The sequence below is a fragment of the Trachemys scripta genome, chromosome 13 (assembly GCF_013100865.1).
Source record: "Trachemys scripta elegans isolate TJP31775 chromosome 13, CAS_Tse_1.0, whole genome shotgun sequence".
NCBI classification, from domain to species: domain Eukaryota; kingdom Metazoa; phylum Chordata; order Testudines; family Emydidae; genus Trachemys; species Trachemys scripta.
In genome coordinates this window covers 40,952,915-40,977,359 of record NC_048310.1, presented here as the reverse complement: position 1 = coordinate 40,977,359, position 24,445 = coordinate 40,952,915, and the positions used below count along the sequence as shown (strand labels likewise).

At 51.8% G+C, this 24,445-nt stretch overlaps 1 protein-coding gene across 4 annotated transcripts in view; it reads right to left on the bottom strand.

Moving 5' to 3' along the window:
* Nucleotides 1-4,122: 4,122 nt before the first annotated feature.
* Nucleotides 4,123-24,445, bottom strand: part of RANBP10 (RAN binding protein 10) — a 131,848-nt gene continuing 111,525 nt past the window's right edge. For 3 of the 4 annotated variants that reach the window (XM_034788890.1, XM_034788893.1, XM_034788894.1), the window contains 9 exons: nt 23,184-23,368; nt 17,886-17,998; nt 14,931-15,039; nt 13,193-13,341; nt 10,832-11,027; nt 9,138-9,262; nt 7,665-7,810; nt 7,174-7,285; nt 4,123-4,804 (listed from right to left, as the gene is read on the bottom strand). In XM_034788890.1, coding sequence (XP_034644781.1) covers nt 4,674-4,804; nt 7,174-7,285; nt 7,665-7,810; nt 9,138-9,262; nt 10,832-11,027; nt 13,193-13,341; nt 14,931-15,039; nt 17,886-17,998; nt 23,184-23,368 — 1,266 coding nt within the window. In that variant the 3' untranslated portion in view covers nt 4,123-4,673. The remainder of the gene's footprint in view (nt 4,805-7,173; nt 7,286-7,664; nt 7,811-9,137; nt 9,263-10,831; nt 11,028-13,192; nt 13,342-14,930; nt 15,040-17,885; nt 17,999-23,183; nt 23,369-24,445) is intronic. The other variant, XM_034788892.1, reaches the window with a different exon arrangement.

Sequence of the window (24,445 nt, the reverse complement as noted above, 5' to 3'; positions counted from 1 at the left end):
TGGGGGCTAATTTAGCTACAACTAATCAGGAAAGAGATCTTGGCGTCATCGTGGATAGTTCTCTGAAGATGTCTACGTAGTGTGCAGCGGCAGTCAAAAAAGCAAACAGGATGTTAGGAATCATTAAAAAAAGGGATAGAGAATAAGAGGGAGAATATTTTATTTCCCTTATATAAATCAATGGTATGCCCACATCTTGAATACTGCGTACAGATGTGGTCTCCTCATCATCTCAAAAAAGATATACTGGCATTAGAAAAGATTCACAGAAGGGCAACTAAAATGATTAGTGGTTTGGAACAGGTCCCCTATGAGGAGAGATTAAAGAGGCTAGGACTTTTCAGCTTGGAAAAGAGGAGACTAAGGGGGATATGATAGAGGTCTATAAAATCATGAGTGGTGTGGAGAAAGTGAATAAGGAAAAGTTATTTACTTGTTCCCATAATATAAGAACCAGGGGCCATGAAATGAAATTAATGGGCAGCAGGTTAAGTTCTTCTTCACACAGCGCACAGTCAGCCTGTGGAACTCCTTGCCTGAGGAGGTTGTGAAGGCTAGGACTATAACAGCATTTAAAACAGAACTAGATAAATTTATGGAGGTTAAATCCATTAATGGTTATTAGCCAGGATGGGTAAGGAATAGTGTCCCTAGCCTCTGTTTGTCAGAGGGTGGAGATGGATGGCAGGAGAGAGATCACTTGATCATTACCCATTAGGTTCACTCCCTCTGGGGCACCTGGGATTGGCCGCTGTCAGTAGACAGGATACTGGGCTAGATGGACCTTTGGTCTGACCCAGTACGGCCGTTCTTATGTCTCTTATGTGTATAGTGGTGGGGCCTGGCTGCACCACTAGAACAGAGAGGTCTCAGCATGGCCTGTTATTCAACAACTTAGAGGCTCTCTCTGAACTTGACCATGGCAGATTGTCAGTCATTCCTGCAGCGTGCCCAGGGTTCAGATGCATGTCCTGAGCGCTCTGTTCTGGCTCTCCAGACTGGCTGCGTGCTGTTCTCTGCAGAGTAACACTTTTTATTCATTTTTTGTAGGGAAAAAGAAGCTAGTTTGAGCCATTTTCCATCCCAGCTGCTCAAAGAACAGCAGCATCACGTACAAGGAGATTTCACAGCTCATTTGCCTGTGATGAGAATGGTGAGATTTTGGACATTTCAAATACAATTTACTCCACACAGATGCAGTAGCAGGCCCAAGTCAGCTGTGAATTTTTTCATGTGCACTAAAGGTTGCTATGTTGTCATGTTCCAGACTGATCCAATGTTACACTGGAATGGCTCCGGAGCCCCTGCGGTTACCTAAGGCGCATTTTAAAGTGTCCCCTGACAACCTAGAGTCATTAAGAAAACTGCTGTCATGACAGAAGAGTCATAATCTTCCTTTAACCCAAGAAGCCAGAGCCAAGCTTCCAACCACTAGAACTTCAGAGCAAGATCTGCAGAGTCAGTCGGTTACGTGGCCAATTCAGAGATGGGTCAGCTATGAAGTAAAAATCAGCCTGGAGGATTTTGAATTGAATTGGAGATAAGCAGGATACTAGGAACGAGGAAGAGAAGCATTGTTTCCTGACGCCAGGCTCAATGATCTGCCCCTACTATGCCACAGAAGGACAGTAGGAATGGTGAAGTATTCACAATTGCACTAACCAGTCGTCCTGGAGTTGGACATGGAACTGACCGGAATGCAACACAAGGATGGCTTATCCAACGTGAATAACCTTTAGGAGAACTGGCTGAAGACATGGAGAGGCCAGTCCATCACATCTCCAGATACCCCAGAGGAGCTACCAGAAGTCTTAGCCCAAGAGCATTTAGATGCTTTACCTGTAATGAACGAGAAACTGAAGCTAAAACAATTGCTCTAGAAGAGTAAATGCAAGTGTGGAGTAAGCAGCTTTCTAACCATTCTGCCAAGGAAGAAAGTGATCCATGGTGCAAGGCCAATACAGGGACCCAAGGGGACAGCTGCACAATCTATGACAAGGAAAAGGCACTGCTTAAAGGAAGTGGCAACTACTACAATACTGAGCAGCAAAAAGCACAACCTCCAGGCAGGGCCCCAAGCAGCCAAAACAAAACAAAAGCCGCGATCGCGATCTAAAAAAAGCCGCGATTGCGATCTGCGGCGGCAATTCGGCGGGAGGTCCTTCACTCCCAGGCGGAGTGAGGGACTGTCCGCCGAATACCTGGACGTGCCGCCCCTCTCCGGAGCAGCCGCCCCAAGCACCTGCTTGAGAAACTGGTGCCTGGAGCCGGCCCCGCCTCCAGGGAATCTTTGGAAAGGAAGTGGTGACGTTGTTACAAAGGTGGGGAGAGGCCAGCTGCAAGCCAGGACGAAAACAGTTAAAGCTGACCAGCCACTGGGGCTATCTCCGTCCTTGAGGGATATGGTTAGGTAACTTACCTAACCCAAACTGGCAAACCCCAGGCAGAGAGAGGACGTTGAACTGGGGGCTGAAAAGCAGGTCTGCTGTAAGAGATACTGTGAATACAAGTTCTAAGGCCAGGCTGGCTTTAGCAGATGCTACTGCAGCAACCCTGCCGGTTGTTTAGACTGGACTGCGCAAGCCAGGCCCAGTGGTTGGTGATGAGGCTGCAGGAAGAGGGAAGATTCCTCCCTAAGAAGTATTTTCAATTCTACATTTTCACCAACAGGTGGCGCTAGCCATGTACACATTGGTTATGATTTCACAATGGACCCTTCACCCCCCATCTGTCTGCAAAGGGTTTCCCTTCGGTGTTCCCTCACCACCACCACAGGCAGGCTCTGCAGCATCCAACCCCTCCTCTGCCGGGCCCGCAAGCATGTGCTACACCATCAGCAAAAGCAGTCCTGACACAGGGTCTGGGCTTCAGCAGAGAGGTGCCCCATGGTCTCCTGCTCCAACTGCAGCCTCCACTTGTGGTGCCGAACATGCCTGCTCCAAACCAACGTAGCTGGGAGCCAGGAGCTAATTCCTTCCCCCGCATGGTGCGTAAGCTCACTCGCAGTCTGGAGCCCACCGGAGGGGCTGGCGAGGATTTTAAGCCTGAATACCCTCCACTTGGCATTAGTGAATTGGAACAAATTTTATTTTTCATTTTCCACTTATGAAAAAATTTCAAAGGAAACCGAAAAAGCAGCAGAGACACGTGCTGCAAACCCCACTGCCCCTCTGCGAAGATCTGTGGGCAGTCAGTCAGGCACATCGCTGTTCACTGTTCCCTACTCTCCATCAGCAACGGCACCCAGACACAAACACGCAGCGTGTAAAGCCATTGGGTACCGTCCATCTCGCACGCACACGCACGCTTTTAATCCAACGTGTCTAGCAGCACTTGTGAGGACACCTATGACAGCACTGCTGAACCAGTTCATCCTCATTTGGTGTTAAGCCATCACAGCCGCTCGCTGTGGTCGCTGTGTGGCTCCAAATTCAATATTTACTTTACAATCCTTATGAAAACAGAGCTGCTGCCTTTCAGTGTCATGGCCTGGCTGTCATGTATTTAAAATCTTGCCGTCTATAATGCTGTTGGTTCACACACACAGCCTGTAAAAACCTGACGTTTACAAGCTTTGGGGGTGACACAAGCACACTCCATACTTCCAGGTCAATTCTCCCAGCAGACCCCTGGCATATCCAAGCAGCCATTCCTGGCAGAGCTCTAGCTGGGGGATGCAGCTCAGAGCCCAGCTACACCGACATGGCCTAACCCGCAGAGAACGGGGCTCTGTAATGGAACACACAGCCACACCCTTCGCTCGGGCAGCGCTAGCAGCTGCTCCCTGGAGGTTAGCGCCAGGGGCTCATCCAAACCTGGTGATTTCCAACTCCCTCCGCTTTTCCAGCCGCTAATCACAGCGAGGTGCTCTCCATGCCCGCAGGCTGGCTGTTCCCGGGGCTGGAGGTGCATTCACAGCCTAGCCCACTGACATGAGGAACAAGGCAAAGGCTCCCACTGCACTAGCCTGGCCCCTCACAAGGTCAGCAAAGGGCCAGCCACGGGCTCTTGAAGGGGCAGACCTGGTGAAGCCTTCAATTCCCAGGATGAAGCCTAAAAGTGACTGCTGGGGGGGGATAACAGAGCTTGGGCTGTGGGGAATAAACACATGAACGCCTTGGCTGAGGTGGAAGAGAGCTTTTTAATGAAGGGGATCCAAATAAACACCTTGAGCTGCCCTCTGGGGAAGAGCTCAGGTCACTAGCACTGGAGATAAATACTGGATGGTCATGTGTGGGGACAGGCGTAGATCTTCTTTACTTAAGAAAATAATAAGCGGTCCCCCAGGTGGATGAGCTTTATCACTAAATTAGCAGAAACCAGCTCAGCACAGACTCTCCAGATATAAATACTGGTGGCTCAGTCAGAAAACAATAAAGAGAAAGACCTAAATCGGAAGGCGCTACATTAGATTAACCAGCAAAATACTGAGTGCTGCTGCAGCCGCGGTGACGGTGGGGAGAGGGGAGAGGTCTGCCAGCTGCTGCCCGGCTCCGCAAACAGCACGTGACGGGGCCCGCTGCCGAGGAGGGACTGACTCAGTCAGTGCTCTGTCTCTTCCCTGGGCAGTGTGGGGGGCCGGGCAGCAGGGAGGTCAGGCGAGGGAAGAGGCGGTGGTGGCAATGGAGGGTGAAGGGCAGCACTGGAGGACGTCACTCCATCTCCTCTGATGGCTAGTGCAAACAATCGTCAACTCTGGCAAAGGAGCAGGAACCCAAGCCCACACGAGCCATGAGCCGCAAACACTCGGAGGCCTGGCCCAGGGCCAGCATCAGCGGGGGCTGCTTTGGCAGGTTCTGAGATTCTGCGGGGAAGAGAGAAGAAAAGGTCTCAGAATGGCCTGAGGGCTGAGCACGGCACCTTGCCAGAGCGGCCTACCCAAGTGCTCCCTCGACTCCTGAACTAGACAGCGAGCAGGGCACAGGCTGGGTGGCCGCGGAGCGGGTCACGCTGGGTCTGCCAGGGTGCTGCCCCCTGCACAGAGTCACGCCCGCATTCACTGGACGCGCCCCCCAGCAGCGTGAGGTGGCAGGACCTTTGGGAAGCAGTGCTGCGTTGGCCAACGAGCACCCGCTGGTGCTGTCAGTCTTAGTCCAAGGGAGACTATGGGGCTGCGCAGCTGCAGTTCTAGCCACTGAACACGAGACCCAGGAGAGCAGAACGTGAAGGCAGAAGCAAGGTGGGGGATGGGGTGCTATTTAGTGGCCTTCTCCGAGGTGGCCGCTGTCTGCTCCCACTCACGGGCGTCTGGCCTGCAATACAAGCCCCTCGGGCCTAGCCGTGGATCTGGAGTCCTTTGTTTTCTCAAGTGTGCTCTCCAGTTTTATGCTGCTCATCTCTCTGGAGGGGAAATCCTCCACCCAGCTCTGTGCCTCTGCTGAGACCTCAGCCAGGAGTACCAGCAAAGGAGGAGGCTTGGTGCCACCAGCCTAGTCCAGGTGTCAGAAGGATCACAGGATGCACACAGCATGTCTGGGGACAAGTCTCTCAGGCGACATCCTTCAGCAACTTCTCATCTCCTCCAATGGGCGATCAAACAGGGCAAGCACCTTGCCCTGCCGCTGATACTGACCCAGCCCCGTGTGGCTGTCAGCTGCCTGATCCCCAGAGGAGACTTTCCTTCCCCAAATTCCGCCTCCTCCATGTCTGTCTGACAGAGGGTGCAGCCAGGTGCGGGGCTGGAGCGCTAACTCCCCTCTAGCTCGCTGCTCTCACGTTACTGCTCGTCATGCTGCACTCTCCCCATGCATTAGAGACAACAGCCACAGAGCAGACTATTGATGTATGGGTCCTTCCTGGGACCAAAACATGGCTCTGTGAGACGGAGGAGCTGGCTGGTGCGTGGAGCCTAGCCAGCGGGGGAAAGACTGACCTTAGTTAACGCTCAGTCCCTCCAGGGACTGGGGAACAGGGAGATCAGGCTCCAAGCCCCTGCCCCCCCGTCCTCAGAGTCTAATTCCCACCCTCTTTTCTCTGCCACAAAGGCCTCAAGGGAACCAGCGGTGCCACCTCCTCCTCCCTGAGGGTGCCAGCAGGTGGCCTGCTGGGGGTGGGCGAGTCCCCTGCCCTCAGTGCCCCCCGCAGGGAGCGCTGCTCAGTCCCTCCCGCCCTGCTGGGTGTGCAGGGAGCTGGGCCGGGCTCCCCGAAGCCCTGGCCGACAGGGCCCATTTTCTAGTTTTCAAAATTGTGACTAAAAGAATCAAAGCAGCTTTCCAGGCCCCCGGCCAAGCCCCAGGCTGAGACCAGTGGGGAACCAGGGAGCAGGGTGGGTGAGCCGCCATGGGAGCCTGTGGGGCCATCAGCCTTCTCTGAGAGCCCAGCCAGGGTAACCTCCCTCCCTCGACCCTTTGCCAAGATGTCAGAGAACTAATCAGCTGGAGGAGACCCCACGACAGATCTCTGGGCATGCAACAAGGTCACTCCACATCCAGCCACTCTCGGGTTGGAAAGGGCAGCCCAGGCTGGGTCCCACGGCCCTTTTATAATCTTGGCTCTAAGCAGGCCAAGGGAGAAGGAATGGCTTCCGAGAAGGCTCAGGAACCCGCTCTCGGAGGAGAAAGCTAATTTAAACACTTGCAACTCCAGCTGTTCAGTGAAAAACCCACAGCAATCACAAGTCTGCCCTCTTTATTCTCCAGCCACACGCCCGCAGGTGAGGACAAGCACCACTGAAATGAATTCTACTGATGGGAGAGTGAAACCCACTTTCCCTGACAGACAGTGGGGTCAGCTACAGACCAGAGGGGGTGGCGGTCAATCCCTGTACTGAAAGGACCCCAGAGGAGACAGCTGATGGCCGCTGAAGGGGCAGGGTGAGAGGGGAATGCACGGGAGCTGCTTAGCTCCTCGCAGCGAAGGTGGAAATTCCTGAAGAGCACCCTCAGAGGAGTGTGGGGACAGGCGACTGGGTGCGAGCCAGGAGGGGAGCGGAGCAGGAGGAGCAGCAGCTGTATGCTGGCCGGGGAACAGGGGTAGGGCTGTGGGTATCTGGCTTCCCTTCTACCCTTCCCCAGTCACCCCAGCTGTCACCGTCCCAGGCCACAAGCCCTCGGAGCAATCGGCAGGAACAAGGTGAGCTCCAGGCACACATTACCGAGGGCCTCCCCTCACACTCCCAAGCACCTGCCCGGGGGCGACTGCGCTTGCAGCACAGTGTCACAGCCCCTGCCTTACCCAATATAGCACTATTGAGAGCAGCACACACAGGTTCCCTCTGGATTGGATCCAGCTGCTGCCCAACAGGGCAGTTCCAGGGGTCAGAGTACGCTAACAAGCTGAAAGCGTCCTGGGGACAGAAGAGAGACATGGGCAGTAAGGCGAGCAACAATGCAGAAAACGGGCAGGTACCAACAGCCAACCAGGGCATGGTCCCCAGCCAGCCAGGTAGCAGGCATCGACCAACAAGAATGCTCCGCCTCCAGCAGCAAATGAGGGCACCTGGGCAAGGGGCTGCTGAGTGAGACATGCACCTCCCCCAGTGCAGAATGGGCACTGGCTTGTGGGAACTGGCCACAGGCGCCTTGTGTTACCGAGTGCCACTGCTGATTCCAGCGCTGCTCCCACCCTTCTCCACCCACACAGCCCCCAGCACTTGGCAGGGAACGCCCCAGTTCTGGGCCACGTGGCGGGTGCTGCTGTGAGCCCGGCCAGAGGCACAACCTCACCTGCAGCATCTTCTTGTGTGTCGTGTTCTTCCCGTACTCTCTGCAGAGCTGCTCGCTCAGAGTCTGCAGCTCCCGCCCAAACTGGATCATTCGCTCCGTGGCAGCGTGGTTCCCCCCACAGAGCTGCCGCTGCGGGCAGCCGTCTTCTGGAAAAAGGCCAGTGGGGAAGAGAAATGACTGCCCTGCATGCAGGTATCTCCCGGTGCTCAGCCCTGCTTCAGATCCACAAAGCCCTTCCCCGAGGCCCACCCTCACTTGAACGTTCCCCTGGTGGGGCTGCCGTTCTTTGCGCCCTGAGTCCAGCCGTCTGCCAGCAGGCGGTGGGTGTCTGTGCGGGGTGCACACAGGCACGGTACCGTCCAGGATCTGCCCTGGATGAACAGCTCAGCAAGTCTCATGACCACGCCCCACCGGGCTCTGAACCGCGACTGCACTGTGTTATCACCTCCGCGGAGAGTGTGGAAATGCAGCCCCGCGGAAGGGGCTACACTGACACCGCCCTCCCCCCCCAAAACTGAACAGTTAGAGCCTCCCCACAAGTGACTGCCCCTCTGAGTCTGGACCTGCAGGGATTCCCAGCTCCCATGAGTCCTTTCCATCCTGGGCCCCGCTGCCGAGGAGGGCAATCCACGCCAGTTGTCCAGGTGGTTTTGTTGTGTGGTGAACACTTGACAACCAGGAAAGAGTGAGAGACCTTCACAGCCTCATCTCATCTCACAGGATACGTCACCACAGCAACTAGACACCGGCGGCTGCCCTTTGCCAGCCGACTCGGGCGGTGGGGCTGTTTCATTGCTGTGCAGACTTCTGGGCTCAGGCTGGAGTCCGAGCTCTGGGACCCTCCCAAGTCGCAGGGTCCTAGAGCCTGGACGGCTACACACCAATGGAACAGCCCCGCAGCCCTGTGAGCCCACGTTGGCTGGCCCGGGCCAGCTGCGGGTGTCTAGTTGCTGTGTAGACGTACCTAGAGAGGACACAGAACCGCCAACAGAGGATGGCAGCTGTCCATACTGTTCTGAGCTGGATGTGACTGGTGGCCAGGCTCTGGTGCCTCCACTGCCCCATCACCGGCCCAGCTGATTAGCCCTCTGTATCCGGCACCTTGGGAGTTCCAGGGCAGTAGGACCCACTGAAAAATTAGGCCTTTTGTTTGACCCCCCTGTAATGGGAGCCCCACCCCATGTATCAAGTCAGTGGGCAAACTCAGCTGCCCAGCCCTGTCTGAATCAGCATTAGGCACCTGCCCCCCCCAAAACATCTAGATTAGTTCAATCCCCAGATGATTTCTCCCCCACCCCCTCACCCCCGTATCCGAGATCCTCATGCCTGCACCCTGGCTGGGGAACGGACCCCCAGGGCAACGCCCAACCCTGATCCAGTCCCAGACAGAGCTAACGCATGTGCCAGCAGCGCCATTCCCCCCCTAACTTTTTGTGAGGGAGAGGAGAGCGCTCCTGCCTTCCAGGGCCCTACCCATGCTGGACTCGTCCGTCTGGAGGATCTCTTCGTGTTTGTAGGTGCCATTCATTATCCTGGTGGAGGAGTTTTCAAGGACTCCATTGGGGTAATGCTCAGCCTCCATCTCCATCTCACTGTCACTGGAGTGCAAAAGGAAAAAAAGCCTGAGGGCTTAGAAAGGGCAGAAACATTCCCCAAAGGGAAAGTCCTGCAGGAAGAAGCGTGCCCAACGGCCGACCAGGGCTAGTGACCCAGCAGCCCACAGGAGACAAGAAAACAATCCATCGAGCAGGGCAAAACCGGGTTCAGAACAATGAGGGCCTGTACCTATAAAGTGCGGTTCCAACTCAACGGGGTCCCGGAGGAGGGAAGGTGTGAAGTATTTAAATTAACATTTCAAATTGCAGCCACCTCTGGGGTGGAGAACAGCAGCCAAGCAGCACACAACACTACACAATACAGGGGACATTTTAGCCAAGAGCACTGAGGCAAACTATCAGCCCTACAAAAAGTGTCCCACAGGATCTTTAATGTCCATACAGAGCAGACAGGGCTGCAGTTTCAAGACCTCTACACAGCAAATTGCAGGAGACCTCCACTGCTCTAACTCAGAAGGCTGAAGGGATGAGATGATCCGCCAGGATTTGAACTGAAGAGTTCAAAGATTCTCTTGTTTCAGATCTACGTGGTCCCTGCTGGCATAGAGCTGTCATTACCCAGCGTTTGTGCAGACGATTCATAGGACTCCGGTATGTGATGTCTCTCACTCAGTTATGAGCTGTACAAGCCTGTGGAGTTCAGAACGGAAGCTTGAGGCTTCCCTGGCCATGGTATTTAGCATCCCACTTAGTGAGCCTGACAGCTGGCAGTTAGTGAGAATCATAGAATCTCAGGGTTGGAAGGAACCTCAGGAGGTCATCTAGTCCCACCCGCTGCTCAAAGCAGGACCAATCCCCAGACAGATTTTTGCCCCTCATTAATCACCGAGATCTCCTCTGCTCCAGCATGCCCTAGCCAGCTCTGCAGCAGCCACCAAAACAGCTAAGCACAGAGGAAACTCAACTCTCACGCTTGGTCAGCATATTTCAAACCCCAATAAATGCAGCAGTAACGACCTTTCAGGCTGGAAATCCCCGGACTCAATGGAGATGCCCGTAATTCACACGGCCCTTCGGCCCAATGGCACCAGCAGCTAATAAACCGGTCCAGTGAACAGAATGTGAGCCCATACAAACGGAACACGTCTAAGTGACAAGGGTCTGGGCTGCCGTGCAGGAGACTCAGGTCCGCTTCCTGCACCCAGCTCAGGCTCCGATTCCCTGCGGGAGCACACTGCTCCCTGAAGCAAGGAGGCCGGCATGCTGTCCACGAGCAAACCCTTCGGCTGAGAGCGCAGGAGCATGCTCGGCAGCGCTGCTGCCTCTTAGACCATCTTCCGGGACAGTCACAGCATCACCCTGGCAGGGCATCTGCCCCAAAGGTATTCGGGGACTGCTATCCGGCTTCTCCTCCGGGAATGGGCAGCAGCAATTCCGTCCCTAGGTGGGAGGGAGGAAGTGTGGAAGAAAACCGGCCATTGGCTGCTCAGCAGTGATGCCTGTAGCTACTCATGGTTACCCCCGTGATGGAACGATGAGGCTGATGAGGTGCTCAGAAAGCAGGCTAAGCCCCCTCCTGCCCAGGCATGGGAAAGGCACTGCAAGGAATACCTGGTCTCCTGGTTACTTGTACTGCTGTGCTGCTGGGATTTGGTGGAGTCTGTTGAATTGGACTCAGAGTAGTTCACGGATGAAGGAGAGGAAGAGGAGGAGGAGGATGACGACGAACTCAGTGCTGGGTATTTACTGTGGCTCTGTTTGCTTTTTGTGGATGTGACTCCGTTGCTACAGCTTGGGCTATCTGCTCCTGAAAGCCAAACAGAGCGGGGTCAGAGGGGAGAGCTAGGCAGCTCTGGGCTGAAGTCAGCAGGAGACAGATTGCTTGTGCTCCTTTCACTGAGGAGCAGCCCCCGGGAGAGGGAAATAGGGGCAGGCTGCAATCCACAAAATACTAGTGCTGCTTTTTACATTAAGCAGAGTGTTAGGAAAACACAAGCAAACCCCAAATGGTCCACTTGCAACACCTGTGCTTCAGTGATTGTGAGAACCAACCAGCTCAGACACACGAGGAACTGAGAATCCCAAAGAGAAGCCCACGAGACACCCAGCCCACGAAGTTTGTCTTCTTTGAAACCAGAATTCTCATCCCTCTAACACACCTGGGGAAGAAATCTACATGTTCAGTGCACAGGTAAAAACTAGGCCCAGATCCACCTGCTGCAATAGATACAGCATTAAAGCGGAAGAAGCTTTAAAAACCTCCCACAAACTCCATCTCATAGGATGAAACATGGTCTAATGGGACACAGGCAACTTAACACCAACCTGCCACGTGACACTTGTTTATAATTTACTAATGACCAATCTGATTCTCCTCACTTGGGAGTTCAGGAGCAAGCGAAAGGAGACGAAGGTCCACAACACTATCACCACGTACCTGGTACCACAGGTGACAGCACTGATTACATATGCAAAGCCATCAAGCTGCCACTAACAAATCGTATTTTATTCACGCACAGACATGACTGTGAAAACATCAGACCGGCTCTGCAACATGTCCTCACTGGTGAGTTTGTAGGGTAAGACATGCCTGCCACTTCACGTGTGCATTCACCATGTCACAGCAAACCGCATCGCAGGCTGATGATACAGCCGCACGCTGCCGGGTGGGTGCCAGCTCATGGACGTGTGCACTCAAGGGGCTAACGTTGTTCTGAAAGCCAATCTGTGTTCTGACAGAATCAACAGCAGCATGTTCATGTGCATGGACTGGGAGGTGAAGTTTGTCTTAACTCCAGGTTCACTGAGTTTATTACATAAGAATTTCCTAGTTGCAAAAATCCATTACCATAGAGACACTCAGATTCTAAGGCCGGAAGAGACTGTTCTGATCAGCCGCCCGACCCCCTGGAGAACATAGGCCAGAGAATTTCAGCCTGGGATTACTGCATTGAGCCCTTATCCTGTGGTTGAGCTAGAATATTTTTCAGAAAGACATCCAGTCTCAACACGGACACAGGGGCTCCCAGGCTGGAAACGTGGCTGAAGGGGGTGGGGCTATGGAGTTGCTCAGCTAATCGTCTCCCCTTCATTTAAGCCTTTGCATGCCCAGCAGAGAATGTTCTTATCCATGCTCCAGCTCTCTCCTCTTAGCACCCTCAGCTTTTCACATGGTGCAGCAGCAGCAGCTCTGACTGCCAGGTGGAGACAGCTTGAGTGTCAGCAAGAGATTTCTCCACTGGGAATGTGAAGCTTCAAACAGAGCAGCTCTGGTTCCTTGGCCCACTCTGTCCATCTCCACCCTCTGCTTTGATCTTAGGCAAGCACCTTATGCCCCTGGCCCTCACTTGTTTTGCTTGTAAACTGTAAGTCCTTAATTTCTAGACACACATTTTAATACATTGTTGTTACACATGAAAAACCTGTAGCAAAGTGTTTCCATCACACTTCTTTTCTTAGTCTGGCTTCCAAATAGAAAACTGGATGGGGTCCTGGAGAGGAGGAAGCAGTGGTGAGTGCACTGGATACCTTGAAGGAGGGGGAGGTTCTCCTGCAGACTTTGGGAAGTCCATTGGAGAGCAGTTATCCCTTGTGGACCCTGAGGTCAAGGAGACAAGCTATGGGGCCAGGCCTTTGCTTATATAGCTCTGCCCAAGGAGGACTAAATCAGGTAACTGGCTGTTCTGTGAGGCAGTCCTTTTGAAGGATATTCTGTCAGCTTCCACACAGCAACTTCTGCAAAAGGCTGTTGTACAACCTAGTCTCTGTTAAAATAACTGATTCAAAGTCAACAGTATGCCATTTCTGTCAGAAAGAGTCGCCTCCAGTAACAGGAAATCTTTCCTGCTGGGGTTAGGAGGACAGATGTCTTTCAAAGAGCAGAGCAAAGGAGACACCAGCGGGTCATGTACAAAGTGATCCATCCCTGAGATCTGATCTGCTTCGCATGGAGATGGACAGAAAAGCACTTACCAGTGCTGTGAACATGCGAGTTGTTCGATCCGTGTCTGGGGCTTAGGCTGGGGGATGCTGGGTAACTGTCCTGTGACTTGGGGCTGCGGGCACTGAAACATCGCACTTCGCTGTCTGTTCCATTCACCATCTCCACAAACTGTCGGCACCTGTGTCAGACAAGGGCAGAGACACCGAGGAGGAAGGGGAGGCTGACATGAATTAGATTCAGTGCTGATGCTTTTCTAGTGATTGCTATCATATGTCCCAGAGCAGCAGCAAACTGGGATCAACCAAAGCTTAGGAGGGGTCCTAGCTCTGAAGAGGGCATCTCAAGTCTCCCCGTGTCTTCAAGTTGGGAATGCTGGAGTATGAAGGGAGTTTTGATACCACTGCCTAGAAACAGATGCTAATGAACCTGGAGACCTGCATAAGGATGGACAAAGGATGATACATAAACAAGACTGTTTCAAGAGCAGATACCTACACTGTAGCTTCCATCCCAGTATTGGCCAATTAAGTGTGTTCTACATGTAACTGACAAGATGCTGCATCTCCGCTTGGATCAGCCAAGGCAACAGATCACACTCTGAGACAGGGGCAGAGACCATATTACAGTGTCAATAGCACTGGCTAGAAAAGCACAAGACACCACAGGATTGGGGGATGGAATGGGGCACTGATTCCAAACAGCGGGAGCAATTCTGACATTTGATTCCTGAGACAAGGGAACTTTGGGTTCCCAGACACTATTCCTGCTAGTTAACCAACTGTTTCAATGTCTGCACTGATCTGAACCCACCAGAATTCACACAGAGAGTGCAAGCCAAGGAACTGGGGGTATATGGCACTGCATGGCTAATGTTCCTCGCATCACAGGTATTCTCTCTAACCCCAAGGGTGAAAAGGTGATTTCCACTGTGCTGTCCATGGCAACGAAGGGTTACTCTAGACTAGTGTGCACCAAACTTCGTACCTCTCCCACTGTCTGATCAACCTGTGCTGGGGGCCACTATGAAAGAGAAGACAATGTATGGTAAAAACACTCATCCATAGAGAGAGGCTGGTGAAGGCCTAGCTCTCCACTCCGCTCTACTGGGAGCTGACAGGTACTCTCTGCTTACCCTAGGATATGGGCTAAGAGGACACATGAACCAGCCCTGAAGGACTGGGGACACCAACACCCACACACCCACACCAATTCCTACTTTCCATTAGTCTCTGTCTTAACCCCACCTTTTTCCACACCAGCTTCTTTCTAGGAATCCCCACAGCCACGCCCACACTTCTCACCAGGCTGTAAGTGGGGATGAACTGAACTTTACCACGTTCAAGTTGCCTGAACAACAGGATGGACTGGGAAGACCAAAGGCAGTGGTAATACACCAGGGCAGGAATCCACACTACTTCCACTTGTCTGCAGAGCTTTCCCCTGACATGGCATTCTGCTCAGGTGGAGGGGATCTCTGTGGGGCAGGCAGAAGGGAGCAGGCCACTAAGGTGCCAAATTTGCCCACCTTTAGTTGACAGGTCATGGCAAAGCCCGACTAGCAACAGCTACTGATCCTGAGCAGTGCTAACAACGGTAGCCAGCGTTCCTTCCCACCTTGCTCACAGGGTAACTGCTCTTACCAGCGGCCTCAATCTGCCTGAATTAAAAAATATGCTGGTTCCTAACACAGTGAGGCCTGTGGACTGCCTGGTTCAGGTCTGTAGACTTTCCAGTGCCATCTCCCAGCACAAAGGTAAGCATACTTACTTTAACATGAAGAGCAGGTTAGGATTGTGTTCTAGGAGGCCAGGGTAGAGCTGTTGCGTGGCCTCTATAGCCTCTCCCACTCTGCCTGCTAAGACTAGCTTCTGTATTCCTGCAAGCAAGAGGAGACCTATTGGCACCAAGGACAGCAGGTACTGTGCTCACTGAGATGACACACGAGCCCCCACAGATCCCTCATGCCCCCAGAGAGACATCTCCAATGGCACCCGCAAAGGGTCTAGGTAGAGCTGGGCTTATGCCATTTGTGCATCAAAAGAAAGCCTGAGAGGACAGGCAGGGGATTTGGTGATTCCTCAGAAATATCAGGAGTTGCTGGAGAACCAGTGGGAGATACAAGGGATGTGCATTGTGCGCCCGTAACTTCTTAAGTGAAGGGGTGGGGTGCTGAGTCTTAACCAAAGGCTTCTTTTATTCAGAACATTAGCAATCTACTGAAGTTAAGCAGGGGATGGCAGCCTGGTCAGGGCCCATCAGGCTGTTGGGGAAACAAGGACATGGAGCATTCTGGGCTCTCTCTACAGAGGCACAATCCCAAATCAGCTGCACACCAAGATCTCAGGAAGCCGGTTCCAGGAACAATGAGGACTGAACTAGTTCAAACCTGACAAGCTTGACGTTTTAAAAGATTCAGGGATACAAAGCAGGAGGCCAGGTCACCACACTCGTGGTCACAATCCACCCATCAGTGCTAGTGCCAACTGATCTGCTCTGCTGGCTGGGATGCCAGGCCTGGGGCAGGGACTGAGCATTCATTAATCCCAGCGCACCCAGAGAAGGAACTAAGGCACCAGCTGCTCGTTTACAGCGCTCTGTAGCTTGTAAGTTTTCCCTAAGCGTAATTAGCAAATCACAAAACAGGTTGCACTTTCATTTGATGATTTCAAGGTGCTTTGCAAACTCTGGAGGCTGAGGGCTAGTCTACACTAGAAGCACTAGCAATGAGGATGCTCTAAGCTGAGGGGAGAGAGCTCTCCGGCTGGCATTATAACTCCACCTCCACGAGAGGCTGTAGCTACGCCGGCAGGAGACGCTCTCCCACTGACATAGCGCTGGCTACGCCGGCGTTTAGGTCAGTGTAATTTATGCCGCTCAGGGGTGTGGATTATTCACACCACTGAGTGACCTAAATTACACCAAAGTTGTAGTGTAGACACACCCTGAGTCTAAACCTCCAGTCTGAGGGAGGCAAGTATTAACTCCGTTTTACACATGGGAACTAAAGCCTGGGGGCTGAAACTTGCCCAAGTCAGTGCCAGAATTGACAATAAAACCCAGGAGTCCGGACTGCCAGTTCCCTGCTCTAATACTCCGGCTGCACACGCTCCTGCTTCTCAGAATCCTCTCTCCTTTAGATAGATTAAAAATTGTCTATTTATCTTGTCACTGTCCCTTCAATTAAACTGTAGCGTGAGAGTCAGCTAACTCCAATGGCTGAGACCTGCCTTTTATTCCTCCTGTTCACCTCCATGGCAGTTTTCTTCACTGCCTTTCTTTCCCCTCTCCTCCTTTTCTGGTTTGCAGGCTCTCACTGGTTTCTCTCTGCCTTTGATGCTTCTCCTCCTCTGATTCTATTTCTGTCTCCCTGCCTGCATTATTCCTGTACTTTCTCTCTTGATTTGCCTGTATCTTACAGAGCCCATTTTCATCGGTCTCAGTTTCACCGGGACACAGCGACATCTCCTTCTCTAGCGCTGTTTAGTCTCCTTTCCCACAGATGACTGTGGCAGTACTACCCCACATCAGATATCCCCATCAGGTTGGGCAGATAACCCACGTACTAATAAAACCACTGACACCAAAGCAGATTGAAATCTACAAAAAACACTTCTGCTTTGCAGTCTCTTCCCTCTCCCTTCAAAGGGGCAGCAGGGCAGAGTCCTGCCCATTTCAAGCTGTTTCTGCTTTGCTGCTCCAGTTGTGGCCTGTCAACAGAGGAGTGGACAGTCAGAATCCTTGCATGGGCATCGTGGAGGGAGGGGCAGCAACTGCAGGTCAGAGGAGTCTTCCAGCCTGAACACTCATTGAGCGTGTATGAGAAACGTGGGTTCCAGACGACAAAGGAATGTAACATAGGTGTGACAGGACATGACAGCCACTTGGGAGCCAGATCACAAGGAGGAGGGGGGCATGTGCAACAGAGCAGGACAGAACAGCAGAGCATCAGGGGATGAAAATGGAACTCAGCAGCCAGGAGAGGATGGAAAAAGATGCAAGACTGGACCCAATGCTCCGCGATTCTGTAGGGGGATTCTAAAAATTGCATTCCAAGTGCTCTCCAATTCCTTAGTAATCCAGTGGGAGGCTTCTCTTCAAAGATGTATTTTTCCACGAGCAAGGTAGTTAGAATGGCTCAAAGAAAATAAACAGCACATTGTATGCATGTGGAAGCTGGTGGCCTGGACATTAAGAAGTGAATCATATTAGCTGATGTAGCAGGCAAAGCAGACAGGTGTGGTGCTCTCTATCCAGCTCTGCTCATGCACCTCAGTCATGAATTTACAAAGCCCTTCATAAGCAGAAAACATGAAATGAATTTGACCATGGTTTGGCTTGATTCATTTGTAATGGGTGCCACAGTAAAACCAGGCAGATATGTTAAGGTCTCTACGGTCCCCAGCCCTCATAATCAAGTTAACGAGACTGCTGCCAGTGGGAATCTAAAGCCCCAAATCAAAGATATCTCTGGGGTCTCAGTGCAACTGTTAGGGGAGATCAGCTCTTTTAACATCAGAGGTAATCAGCTACATTGTTCCAGAACTGGGCCCCATCTCCAAGAAAGTACCTCCTGCCCTGCAGCAACTCTTAGCCTGATGTGCCAAGCTGCTAGGCCATGAGTTTGCAGGGATAGGAGCCTAAGGGGTGAAGGAGAGAGACAAAGGGAAGGGCTGTGACTTGGAGATGGAACCTAAGGAAGAAGAGTGCTCTACAGAGTCTTACTTTGCCTGTTCTTTATGGAGGTCTGTTCTTCCTGGATTGTGGTTTCTGTCACTCTGGCAAAGGCCGTCGCTGTTGCACAGTACCCATGATGAACCAGGTAGGAAGACACCATACTAGGAAATAAGAGAATAAAAACAGCATGATACGCATCACAAACAGAGGAACCATAGCGGGGGTTGTGGGGGGGGGAATCAACATGGGTGCTCTTGCAGTTTCAGCAGCAGGAAAAGCTACTCAGCTCAGCCCTGCTAGAATACAACCAGTGTCTTATTCCTGAGTTCCATCAGTGCTAATTGCAACGTAAACCCCTGTCCACTGGGAATTGGGCTGAGGTCCCCAAATTCACCTAAAAACAGACGCCAAGACATCAGATGGCATTTGATCTTCTTATAACTGACCTGGGCTGGACATGGACATGTGACCCAAAAGGGACAGATTCCACATTCCATTACCAGTGTTACAAGCCATTCAAGACCATAAGAGCTTCTACTTTGTTTTGCTCTTTACTGTTTCAGCATTTTCTGTACAAAGATCTCAAAGCAGTTTACAAACTAATTAATTTAGCCTCTGTCTCCTTGGAAGCAGACCAGCATCTGCATTTTACAGACAGGAAAACCAAGACATCGAGAAGTTGAGTGACAGCTAGAAATGGAACTCAGGTGTCCTGAGTTCTGATCATTAAATGCTTTTTTCAACAACGCAACAGATAATGGAATGGGTGCCTTCACGTTTATACTACCCCCAGATACTAACAAGTGATTTACCATGCACTCAAAATTTGAGCACTTACTTAACACATGCATTAGTGATTTCTGAATTACGTTTTCATCCTGAAACGTTGGAAGTAAAAACAAGTATTTTCACTGTGCTGTCAGACAATACATGCAGTAGAAATGTATTTCCCCAGTGACAGCAGGGACCTTTCCTTGTCAAATCCATCTTGCGCCTTCTCGCTGTCTCTATCATTTAAATGTTAGTGCTATGTAGACTTCATCAACACCTTAAACGGTGGCCTGGAAATAGATTCTCTATCCAGCTGGCTGCTGGTTAAGACTGACCAAGGAGACAGGGCCTGGATGGGTTTTCAAACTGATGACTCTCTCTATAGGAGGGAAATATTTTTGGGAGCCAGCAACACGTTTGCAGTTTGGATGGGATTAACAGCTTTGTTATTTTTAAAAACTGCCCAGTGACTTGCTCTGAGACTGAATTCCACTCACTGCTATAAGAGGGCAAGCAAGCACTTGCCAGGATCCTCCACACACAGTACTGTAACACCAGCCTGCTTGGTATGCACTGCAGAAGGTGCTGACCAGCCATCCCTCTTCACAGCCAGCCAGCCTCCCTCCGGGGCATCTCTTGTGCCCAAAAGCAAACTCCAAGTGAATGAGCTACAACCCACAGCTATTTTTAATAGCTCTTTCAACAGCCAATCTTTGGGTTCCCTATCTGGGAACCTCTTCACTACAGCAAGGAGAACTGCTTTTCAGGGCAATAGAGAGACATAGCCACACTGGAAACAAATGGCAGTAGTTACCACCAAACTGTCTGAAAGGCTTGTAAAGACAGTCCTGGTGCCACTGCAGAAGCTTGAATCATTGCATGCCAAAATTTTGGAAGACAGTTTGCAGCATACATGTGACTGAGTGTCTCATGGTTAAAGTCAGAAATAGAGTGAGTTTACATGCTTCAGTTCTGGAATAGAATAGCCCAAGAGGCTGGTCTGGTAGTATAACATCATGGGCTTAACCCTTTCGGATTCCTGATCAGAAGCCTGGAACAACCAAGACGACTGTGTCCGTTGAATCCACCTCATACTTTACATGGAGCCCCGGGCTCAGGAAGTTTAATGAGTGCAGTGCAGAGAGGAACAATAAAAGCTCGGACTTCTAGTAACCTGGGACGTAACAGCAAACATCTCTCATTAAGAAGGCCGAAACGCTAAGAACACAGCAAGCGGATGGGAGCTAAGCACTGGGCTGGCTTTCAGTTAAGTTGAATTCAGTAGCCAGAGCTATCTAACTCCTTACTGTAGGTATTTAAACTGCACTATACAGCTAACTGAAATCGGAGCCGCCCCACGTTATTATATTTCTGTCCTTGGCATCACAGCCTCTCAGCAGCCACCCCTGTCAACTGACCAGTGCAGTACCCTGTCCTTTGTGCTAGTTTACTACCAGCACCAACTCACGGGTTAGATGCCTTGCATATTTACTGCAATAGAATGTTCCGCATTGGCTAGCTGAGTGCCACATGTCCAGTCAGGAACAGCTCCTGAAATCTTTGAGATATGTTACTCCTCCGAGGAACGTGCTACATGGTATCAAAATAAACTGCTGGCTGATCTGGCAGGCTGCTTTCATGTTAAGGCAAGGCAAAGCTAATGATCTTCACAGTCCCAGGCTAGCCCAGGTCTTGTCTTGCCAGACTGCTAAACATCCCCAAGGCCAAGCGTGCTGATGGGATTGTAGACACAGAAACACTCCAGGTAGGGCTGCGCGCCTTAGTGATGCTCAGAGCACAAGCGCGGAGCGCACTCGGGTACAGCTGCTGTGCTGGGAGCTTTTCTGGCTCATCCAGGCTTCCTTCCTCTGCTGTCTCGTACCTCTGGTTTCTGTGGGGATGCCGTCAGGTATCAGGCACACTTCAGGTGCTCCTGCATTACCAGTGTTGGGATCCTACACATCTCTCACAGCCAGCCACACCAGCTCAGCTACATTTCATGCTATTTCAGATTCTCCACAGCAGTGGCTAAAATCAGTCAGCATGGACACCAAGGGATCAGAGCAACATGAAGGAAGAAAGATTTATCAGTATGCAGCCCTTACTAGTGGCTGCATCCCTTTATCAACCACTCCTACTAGTGAAAACCGGTGTATGTGGCGGGAGGGGGAGGTGTCCCTTACAGCTGGAGAACTCCCTTTCAGGAACGCTGCCACACCAAGCTCCCTTCTCCAAGCACAGGTCATCATTCACCTTGCGGACATGTGCCCAATCCAGTCAATTCCCCTGGACCACACTGTCTCCGTCCGTGCCTTTCAGAATGTACTACCTGGGAGTTCAGGGCACAGACTGTTTCTTGGACTCTGTGGCAAATGGGCCTGATACGTGGGATCAGTTCTGCAGGACACCCGCATTTGGGATCAGTTCCTGGAGGACAGACCACATCCTATTGGCTTGTTTTGGTGGGGTGCTCTCAGACCAAACAGCAGCTACTGAAATGACAAAGCATGTCTATCAGCACTACAGATGTCTGGTTCCATAGCTGTCGGTCAGGGGTGAAGTGAGGTGTGATCTCTGACCAATATAGCTGTGCCAGCAGAAGTCCCTAGAGTAGACACAGCCATACTGCCAGAGCTGTGCTTTTACTGGTATGGTTTGTTGTGCTCGGGGGTGTGGTTTTACTGAATTGGTGCAGAGCGTTACATGGCCAGTATAGCGGTGTTCAGTCGAGGAGTGCTGTGCCGGCATGGTACACCACTATTCCAAAGGATTCCCAGTGTAGACGTGGCCTGACTCGCCAATGCCCTCAGCTGATCCCTGGTTAGCCCTCTCCACGGAGGAGGTACTCGTGTTTCCATGAGGTGGGGAGTTTATGACATGGCTGGAGCTCAGGACTCCAGCTCCTTCGTTCCTGGACTGGAAGGGGCCTGGAGAAAACAGCCACAGAGCACTCTGCCCCATGCCAGGAGGACTAGGCCAGCATTCCTTTCTGACAAGGCTCCATGTCCTGTGTGGCACATAAAACCTAAATCACCTCTCCCTCACGTGTCACTGCCCCCCAGGACCTCTCATGTCACCATGCCCAGTCCTCCTGCCCACCGCCCACTCCTAACCAGTACAGGAGATCCTGTCATCTCAGTTACTAAATTCCATACATTTCTCGTTGCATAATTTTTAGTATGCTGCAGATTTTCCATTGACAACACGTAACTGTGCCGAGCACTGTCCTGGGGAAAACAGGAAGTATGGACTCCCAGGTGAAGGGCAAATTGGGGCCTGTGGCACTGAGAAAATGTGGGAGGCTGTTTGGGCTCCTGGCCCCCAGGAAGCAGTAGAGACATCATCTCCCCCATATCGAAAGCATCTCCTCCTTCCCTCCCGCCTGCCCTCCCTCCCCTGCGTGCACTCAGAGGGGGAAAGGGAATGGAATTCATTTTCCACTCTCTATCAACAGCTCTTCACAACATACCATGTCCATAACTTGCCGCTCAGAGCCACACAACTGGATGAGCACATCAACATGATTTACCAAAACGATCAGCAGTGAAGCAAATATTGGTGTGTAAATGCTCATTAAGTTTCAAACAGCAGCCCATCGAGATAGTACACCCCCCTCAGGGCTGTCATTTCAGGCTGTCTGCAGACTCAGGCAGACACTGGCCACCTTTGGAAGGCTCATTTCAGAGCCAGAGGGACCAGACACTTCTTAAGAAAATAGTAGCTTAGTCTTTGGGGCCCAATTACACAGCAAATGAGGGCAAACTTGCGTTATGCACTCGCTAATGACCCTGCAACCGACTGCGGGGGAGGGAGGGCTGGCTGCCTCGAGAGGAGCCGAGTTTTGCTCTGTTCTGGGGCACGAGACTAGAAGTGAGGCTTGTAGAAGCCTTGAGGAAAAGCACCAAAGAAACATTCCCGAGTGCCTAGCTGACGTGGACTCCATGAGTTCCCTTAAGAGTTGTGTCTCTAGAGGGTTGAATTAAGCCATGTCTACCCTAGAGGGGAGTAGCAGCTATGGCACTGTAGCTAAACTGGCATAACCCTGAAGTGTAGACGCAGCCTATGACAACGGAAGGGGTTTTTCCATCCCTGTAGGAACACCGTCTACCTACCTGATGGTAGCTTGTCTGCACTTGAAACACACCTAAGCATGCTGCCATCGACCTAGCTGTGCCTACACTGGGGACTGATCAGCATCGCTCCGACACTCAGGGATGTGGCTTTTCCCCACCCTTGAGCACCAGAGTGACTTTGATTTAAGTTTTAACTCCGCTTACACCAATCCCTTAATCTCCTCACCCTGACATAGCTCCTAAAGATCGGCGTGGAAAAGGGTTTCATCCTGAGCAGGGCAGGAATGGCAGACCAGGTTTTGGATCGTCACTAGGAGAACGCTTAGTGATGCGTTCAAGAGCCTGCCTCTAAATGTTACGCAAGCCTCCCTGGACCGTCACACAGCATGAGGGAGCAGGACAGAATTCGCGTTACCGTTGCTCATTCTGCAGCATCTGTCAGACAGGTGCTACGTCTAAGCCTAGAAAAGTAGAAGAAAGGAAGACTGCAGCAGAGACTCACTTCTGTAGCATTGCTTGCCACTCGCCTAGTCTGTCTCCTATGGGAAACCGCTTAATGGTGCCCTGAATCTTTGCTCGCCACTCCCTCATGTAGTCCTCAATGTCAAACACGAACGGCTGCTGCCCGAAGTTGGCATCTACGATCTCTCCTGGCGTCTGCAGCCCCACAGTGGGATAGAGATTTGACTGCAAAAAAGAAAGAAAGCCACATTAATGCTTCCCAACCCTTTCCCATGGGCTCTGAGAGGAGCACGTGGGTTTGTCTCTGGCCCTCAGGGATGGGCTGCAAGGGCAGGGGAAGCTAGTTTTTAAAACCACAACTTGTAATAAAAGGGGCAAGAGGCAACTGTGGCTTCTCTAGGTTGGTGACAGCCCCAGCCTCAAGAGCCCAGTTCCTGCTGCTCGAAAAGGCGTGGCACGAAACCAGCACATTGGGCTGCCTTCCCGAAGGACTGAGATCTACGTCACAACTAGTCTGTGTGACCTGTCAATCTGTTCTTCCAGAGGGTTGGGAGATTTCTACCACAATGCAGGAGCCAGGACAGTTACAAAGATTGAAAGACAAGTGTTTGTATTAGTAAGGTGACTAAGTTACCCAACTGATGGGAGAGCTCCCATGCCAGCATCTTGAGGGAGGTCTCCCCCTTACCATAACTAACCCAACTAGACAGCTGGTCCAGACAGGCTCTCGATTCTAGGAAACACTTTCACCTTCATTTCCCCACACCCTGACCGACAGCTGCTATCCAAACATCTTGCATCTCTGGGCAAAAGGGGAAGGATGCAGGACCCACTTCAAGGGCACAATCAGCCCCGCTACAAGGACTGTCCCGCACAGCAGGTGGGGTAGCAAGAGGGACCTGTAGTTAACTCAGCTCGCCAATGATGCCAACCAAACCAGCAAGTTCACTACCCAGAGTTCAATTTCATTTCCAAGTGGCAGTGCCAATGCGACAGTCTCTCGAAACATCAACCAACATATCATTCAGCTCCTGGAGGGTTGAGATGATGTGATTCAAGTTTGGGGAGACAGTCACTGAACCCAGTACAAGCAAATGGATGCCATTTAAGTTAGCCCTGTACCAATCCTGCCCCAATCAAAACCTTCGGAGATTCTCTAAACAGTGCCGTGAGGTATCCAATCTCCAAGGCATGTGGAAGAATGAGGGGAGACAACACGCAGAGCATGGGCTTGCCAAATATTTCATTGTGTGGACCATACCTTAGAGAGTCTCCTGGCCACTTCTCCTGTTCACAATCACA